We start from the raw sequence: 8,110 nt of genomic DNA on the forward strand, positions 1-8,110 counted from the left end.
AGATGACGCAACGAAAGTTCTTGAAAACACTGGCTCTAGATCTGACCAAGAATCGTGCGGCAAGGGGAGCTTCTACTAGTGGCATTCATTCAGATCTTTGAATGAGAATGCAACAAAACCTTGGGCTACCACAAGAAGAGCTGACAACTTTGCCACAACTAGACCAAGCTAGGGCGAAATGTGCCTACTGCCCGAAGAAGAAGAATCGAAAAACAATGACAAGATGCAGTAAATGTAGCTCCCAATATGTGATCAACACACTGTCAGTATTTGTCAGAGATGCCCTGGGAATGTTGAGATAGGCATGGAAAACAGTGACTATATGTACCACGAGTCCACAACACAGCATGCATGGTCGGAAAAAAAAACATTTATCAGTGACATAATAATGTTAACTTGATAATTATTGGAATGTTAATTATGCATTTCACAACAATAATTTGTATTGTAATTTGTAGTTATTCATTGTGCAGTGTTAGATTCCTATTTATTCGCTGTTAAATATGTAAACATATATTTCACATGTAAATAGTAAGAAAAATGTATTTAAAAATGGCATGTGTAGCATTAAGTACTTTACCATGGTGTTTGCAATAATTATGTGTATTCTGTTTCAATGAATACTGTACTTGAAATGGCGTATGGCTTTTAGTGCCGGGAGTGTCCGAGGACAAGTTCGGCTCGCCAGATGCAGGTCTTTTGATTTGACACCAGTAGGCGACCTGCGCATCGAGATGAGGATGAAATGATGATGAAGACTATGCATACACCCAGCCCCCGTGCCAGCGAAATTAACCAATGATGGTTAAAATTCTCGACCCTGCTGGGAATCGAACCCGGGACCCCTGTGACCAAAGGCCAGCACGCTAACCATTTAACCATGGAGCCGGACAATATTGTACTTAACCTATCAACAAAAAAATAATTAAAAAATAAACAAGTGTCAAACTTAATAACACCAAAAATAATAACAATAAAGGCCTCAAAAATCATATTACATTACTGGTAAGCGCTCCGCTCACCCGCGACCAGCGGCGTTAAGAACTGAGACGCGACCAACGTAGGGTTAACACATACATACACACAAATCTCGGATTTCATTGGGCATGACAACACAACACAACGATTGGACCAATGATCAGTGGAAATGTATACTATGGAGTGATTAGTCAAAATATGAGAAGTTTGAATCAAATTATCACTACGTCTGCCATCATCCAGGAGAAAAAAAATACCAGAAGACAGTCTAACATCAAGTGTGAAGCAAGGGGTGGTATCATTATTAGTGGGGGTTGTAAGCATTATGGCTTAGGGTTGTTTCTGTAATAATAAGGTTGGGCGGAGTTTGCTGTGCAGCAGGACAACACGAAACACATGACAAATCTATGCAGGAAATATGTAAGAAACAAAGAATCATCGGGAGTTCTACAAGTAATGAACTGGTCCGTTCAGTCACCCGATTTATTAATAATTATCTTGGTTTTACATCCCACCAACTACCTTTATGGTTTTCAAAGACATCAAGGCGCCAGAATTTTGTCCCACAGGAAGTCTTTTGTGTGCCAGCAAACCTGACATGAGGCTGGTGTATTTGAGCACCTAATATAAATGGGAAGCGTTTGCTGGACTTTTGCATTAGTATGGGTTTAGCAGCTACGAGTACGTTCGAGCATAAGGCTATGCACCGATACGCATGGGAGGGTAGGGGCACCAGATCCATAACTGACTATATTTAACTGACTTGGAATTCAGGAAATCTGTCAGGATTGTGCAAGTTTTCTGGGGATTTTTCAATCATACAGACCACTATCTGATCTGTAGTGAACTAAGTATCTTTAGGCCTAGGATAGAGTAAAATCTGTCTCCAAACGAATAAGGGTAGAAAATCTCTCGTACGAGGAAATTAGACAGAAATACATGGATATGATTAATGAAAAGTTCCAAACAGTGGATAGCAAGCAGGTTCAGGACAAAGAAAGAGAATGGGTTGTCATACAGGGATGCTGTCGTAGAAACAACTAGGGAATGCCTAGGAATAACTGTGTACATCATGGTGGAATGATGCAGCTAGAGAGGCTTGTAAAAGTAAAAAGAAGGCATATACAAACAAGGACTGATGCAGGGAGGGAATTGTACATAGATGAAAGAAACAGATCAAAACAAATAGCCTCCCTGAGTCCAGTTGCGGTTGATCATCGCATCACATTGGTAAAAGTTCCACCATATACTGTCCCTTTTTTGTTGAAGCTCTTGTACGAGTTCCTAATATGCTGGGGTGGCCGGGAGCAGTAGTTTCAAACGCAGCTCTTCCATAAAGAATAATTCCCTCGATAGTTGGTATACGAGGCATGATGGAGTGTACTTTGATAGGCAAAGTACTTTCTTTAAATAGAATGCTTTCACCTTCTCTATACTATGTAATTGCCTCTTTCCAAGATATATCCATATATTTTCTAATCCATAGGTGGCTACAGGACTAACCTTAAGATGAAATAACTCGATGGCACTTGAAAGTGAGAGACAGCTCAAAGATCTGATGTCGTCAATGGATTTTATGGCAGCATTTAGTCGGTCTTTTACATGTAAAGAGAACACGTTCCCCGGTGTTTGAAAAGTGACTCCTAGGTACTTAAAATTTGTGACTGACTTCAATTGCTGGTCATTGATTAAGAATGTTCCCCATTTTCCTCCTTTTCTGAAGGTCAAAGAGACAGTCTTCATTTAACCTCAGCTGGTTCTCTTCTGCCCACTTCGTAACTTTATTAAAAGTAGTCTGCAAATCCAACTGAGAAGTTGATGTCAGAACCATGTCATCTGCATACATGAGAATATTGACATTTTCTGAATCTACTCTTTGTACAATGTCAGCTGTGGCGGCAATGAAAAACAATGGGCTTAGGGGGTCGCCTTGAAGGACGCCAATGGTTTGAAGTATCGGATATGACTTGGTGACGCCATCACTAATCTCTACCCAGTTGTCTGTAAGGAGATTCTTAATGATTGGAAGTAGATAACAAGTAGGCCCGATGATCTTACGGAACTTCTCTAATACGATAACTCTATTGATCGTATCAAAAGCCTTAGAATAATCAATAAAGATTGCATGAAGTTTTCCTTTTGGATTTGCAAGAGCTTCATTAATATACTGTTGAAGACAATCGATTGCTTGAATGGTTGATCTTCTTCTTCTTCTGAAGCCAAACTGGGAATCTGGAAGCTTGTCGTCTATTAATATTGCAAGGCGCTTACATACTAGCTGAGTGAGTGTCTTTAACAGTGTGCATTCCAGAGCAATTCCTCTGTATGAATTAGGGTCTGCTGTATCACCTTTACCCTTATACATCATTTTTATTGTGGACTTAGCCCAACAGTCTGGTATCCTACCCTGTTGTAAACATTCATTCAATAACTGGCAAAGAGAATCCACTACATCTTATTTTAGCTACTATAAAGTATCAAGAGCTGCTTAAGAGGAATTCAGCAAATATTATGGTCATTAGTAGCAATACACAAGATGTGATGAAGAGAGATTTGTTTCACAAAACAAGATCAAAAGATGGTAGGTATAACCTGACGATAATGAAAAGGTTATTTACATGGCAATGCATATTATTTGATGGTGCTGAAAAATTATACTGACAATCATATTCCACAAGCCTAATACATAACTCCACAATGGTGAAAAATATTTAAGTTGATTTTTGTACTACAATATATAAACACAGTTATTTAGGTGCTTAATACCAGTGTAATGAAATTACCAGCACATAGTGCTACCATCCAATACTAACGTATTAATGTTAAATGTTATATTCCCATACTGACAAAACTCAATGTGTTGTCTGTGGATAATGCATTCCAGAACGCCTTCTTTTTTAAATAGATATATATCAGCATTTTAGTACACAATGAAGTAGCTGAATATTTTAAAACATGAAAATGAACACAATATTTAAATGATATCTGAAAGGGTTCTCTTAAGAATAAGTAACTGTTGCGTGGCCACTAACATCTCGTGAGAAATTCATCGTAAGTCTGCCACCTACTCGCAGGTAACACTGCATTTCTTCCCACTCCTTCAAGGCTTCATACAAGAGAATGGGCTTCAGCTTGGTCCTTATGTGCCGGCAGATATAAGAAACCACTGTCACAACTTGGTTAAAGATTTCACTGCTTACTTCTCCAAAAATACAGACTCTCAAAACTGGATCAAAAATCTATTTTCTGATAACGAGGCTTCGCCAGCAGTCTTGACACATCAAGAAAGAGAACAAGTCACTGAATTTTCATGTAAAACTGCACTGAAAAATGTATTTTCTAAATATCCTCTTTCGGACTTTCGAATTAAAGGATGATGGGCAATCAAGTTCTTAGAAAGCAAGGATTTTCAAGACTGGTATTTATCACAGACTGTGTGTGGTGGCCAACCTGAGGCTAATACCAAGTCTGGTATAAATAAACCAATTTCAGTGATGCAAGTTCAAGTAAATCGTTTAGTATTAATCTCTGTTCAATCTATTCTACTCACTTTTTGAGATTACTACACACAGAAAGATTCAGAATGAATGTGACAAACTCATATACTGAAGATTGTTGCTAATTAATATGACAAAACAACACCGCGCATATGGACCACATCGGTGCCGATCAAGGAAGCAAAGTTTTCATCAAAAAAAGATTAAGCAAGCAAGCAAGCAAGCAAGCAACATAAGACATAAAATGGCTCTTTTCTTTTTTTTTTATACAACTGACCTTACATCGCACCGACACAGATAGGTCTTATGATGGCGATGGGATAGGAAACGGCATTTCCCTGAAAACGGGAAACCAAGCAAAACCATCTTCAGGGCTGCTGACGGTGGGGTTTGAACCCACTATCTCCCGAATGCAAGCTCACAGCTGCATGCCCCTAACCACACAGCCAACTCGCTCAGTGCAAAATAGCTGACATGGTTTACGCATGTATGGGGCTGCTAACGGGAATGGAAGAGAGGCAGTGTGGGGGTACACAGTGAAATATCCCTTGTGCATGCAGCTGCATTGTAACGTATATTTGTGCATCTGCTATATGACACACTGAACTTGCAACCATATTTTGTGAGGAGAAATATTAGGTTTGGTTGAACTTTAAGGTACTGTAGAGTATGATGTTGCACTGTTTCCCTTTCTGACTACTTGGTTGGCCCCATCATCCTGTCACTACGTTACCGGACCTGGTAACTGTAACTACCTGTTGTATGTACCCCTGAATGTAAGACAACGCATGCAGTTCCAGCACGTGGTGCAACCCCACATTTCAGTAATGTGACGAGGCAGTACTTTACTGCGATGTTTGGAAATCTGTGGATAAGCAAATGTAGTCCAAGATCGCCCAACTTCAATCCTCTGGATTTGTTCCTCTAGGGTCATATATGCAGTATGGTGTATGAGGATCCTGTTCATCGACTGAAAGATCTACATAGGATTATCGTTAGCCTGCAATCTCAAACTGAAATGGTGTGGGAATCATTTAGAAGACTGTCAATGTTGCCTAGATACAGGTCAACATTTTGAACAAATGTTGTGAAGAAGTCAGTAATATTTTTAGGCTGCAACTGAGTTATCCTGTTTCCAATAGTTGGTGTTGATTTATTGGTCCATGTATTCATTTACAGTGCCTGTTACATGCATTATGGGACAATTAGTGCTATATGCAACATATATGTGGTTTGTTTGTTTTCCTACTGGTTTAATGTTCCATTAACACACCAAAATTTTCAGCAACGAAGGAATGGGAAGTGGGCTAGGATTTGGAAGGTAACGACTGTGTCCTTGAGGTAAGCCCCAGCATTTGACTGGTGTGAAAATGGGAAACTATGGAAAACCAGCTTAAGGACTGCTGGCGGTGGGATTCAAACCCACGATCTCCCAAACTCAAGCCCTAATGTATAAGTAAGAAAGGAATAAACCAATACAAATGCATATACCAAATCCTGCGGTGCTAACTGTTAGTCTTTGTTTTGTTGTATTTGCAGCACTGGTGCAGTCTAGATGCTCAAGGTAGTTTTGTTAATCACTGCAAGAGTTACATGCATTCATTATGAATCACTTTGTATATTACCTAGCCATTAACAAATAATATATTAATTTTCAGAATAAGATTTCAGTCTTTAAAAATGTTTTTTTTCTTTATTGCCTTTTGAATTCAGGTAGCCTACTGGCTGTACTAAAAAAAAGAAAGAAAAAAGAAGAAGTGGTACTTCTGACAAAAAAAAAACCTGAGAAACACTGATTTATAGCAATCTACAGTACATCCAAGTTTGCTAAGAATGTTCCTGCATTACATTCAGTATGTATATAATCACATCATTAAAAACTAGACTGAAATAGTAATCATGATACAGGTAGTACCTATGGAATATTTGTGATCAATGTAGGAGGGCTTCACAATTACAAACAAGGGTAATAGCAGTAAAATGAATACACAAATGAAGGTAATCTTATATACAAAATATTAAATTGTATATCTCAATAATTTCCCACACAAGGGCCATTTAGTGTTAATGTAGTCATACTGACAGAGTTGTGATCTAAAACAGAGGTAGAGGTTGTGGCATCTCTCTGCCTAACAACAAAAATTGCTTAATTACCCTGATGCTAGATTTAAGTTCCCTTCTTCGTGAAACAGACAACTGTTGTATAACTTATGTATTAATATTATAAAATCCACAATGTGAAGGAAATACACTGTTTCAAATTACCATACAATATTTCCCACAGAATTAGAAAACTGTCAATTCTAACACAAATAGTACTAAAACTGTGACCTTCAAAGGAAATCAAAAAAGAAGTCTAGTGAAGAAAGAAATACCCTAAATCAAGCAGGTTGTAGAAAAGTCAATGATTATCTGTAGGGCCTACTAGACTGAACCTCTATACTGTACATAGTGAACTAAACCCTAATTACTTTTGACATTTGTATATATTTTGAGATAGCAAGCTATTATTCCAAAACAAAACAATAAACAGAGGAAATTTTACTGACCCTAAATTAAATAAGTTATATAACGCACTAAAATGCAAGTAAACAGTGCATTAAAAAAAACTACAGTATAATAACATCAATTTTACTAAAACAGCAATGCATTCGACTAGGTTATGGCAGAAATGTTATCATCCTAATAGTCCCGAATAATTAACTGATGGTGATACTTATGAATAAATACACTTGTGTCTTTGATAAATTAATTAACAGAAGCTTTTAAAGCAAAGTGTGCGAATTAATTTTCTTAGAAGATCTATGTCAGGCTATGCTTCAAACTATGCTTTGTCATCAACAAACCGATCTAACCTAAAGCAATCACTATTTCACACTGCAATGATGAACAAATGATCCAAAAAAATAGAAACGTATATTATAAAATAAAAACAGACAGCACCACATTGCAAAATATACCTCGGAAACACAAAAAATAATTAAAAATCTCTCAACTTACCATATCATCGTACTTTCCAACACCATCTTGAAAGCCCAATTTCACGTTACTGCTTCTCGCAGTTTCCGAAACGCAGGACCGTAGACCCATAAACCATTGTTCAATTTTGGTGGCTATTTTAAATGTGTTAAAATACTGTACTATTTGTCATCTTTCTAAGTGGAAGGTATTTAGTTAAAACAGGGAGCAAATCTTTATATATCTGAAATATTTAAGGTATGCAGGTAGGAAACAAAGTGGATAAAATGATACTGATAGGAAATGTCATTAAAACTTTCAACTGACGCATCATGTTCATCTACGGATCGAAATATTATTATGGGACCAAACATTTCCCTCGTGATTGTAATTCAGTAATAACTGATAGAATTTATCACAAACTTTCATGTACCATGTATGAAGTACGTTACTATTAGGTTGTATGAAATTCAAATGGGCCTAACTACTACTATTAAGTTGTATGAAATTCAAGTTGTCCTAACATCTAGGTCATCGGCCCCAAGTGATGATTTAAATGTATGTATTATTATCTGACAATCAAGATTGATTGATTGATTGATTGTATCAAGAGGGATAAATAGAAAGTACAGCACTGTTTACTTCCTGCAGATGTCCTCATCAGGCAATAATAACAA

At 37.4% G+C, this 8,110-nt stretch overlaps 1 protein-coding gene across 2 annotated transcripts in view; it reads right to left on the reverse strand.

Annotated features, from left to right (window-relative positions):
* Positions 1-7,602, reverse strand: part of Rpn10 (regulatory particle non-ATPase 10) — a 106,620-nt gene extending 99,018 nt beyond the window's left edge. For both annotated transcript variants that reach the window (XM_067135459.2, XM_067135458.2), the window contains exon 1: positions 7,476-7,602. In XM_067135459.2, coding sequence (XP_066991560.1) covers positions 7,476-7,501 — 26 coding nt within the window. In that variant the 5' untranslated portion in view covers positions 7,502-7,602. The remainder of the gene's footprint in view (positions 1-7,475) is intronic.
* Between the last annotated feature and the right edge of the window lie 508 nt (positions 7,603-8,110).

This window comes from Anabrus simplex, chromosome 1 (assembly GCF_040414725.1).
Source record: "Anabrus simplex isolate iqAnaSimp1 chromosome 1, ASM4041472v1, whole genome shotgun sequence".
In the NCBI taxonomy this organism is placed as follows: Eukaryota; Metazoa; Arthropoda; class Insecta; order Orthoptera; family Tettigoniidae; genus Anabrus; species Anabrus simplex.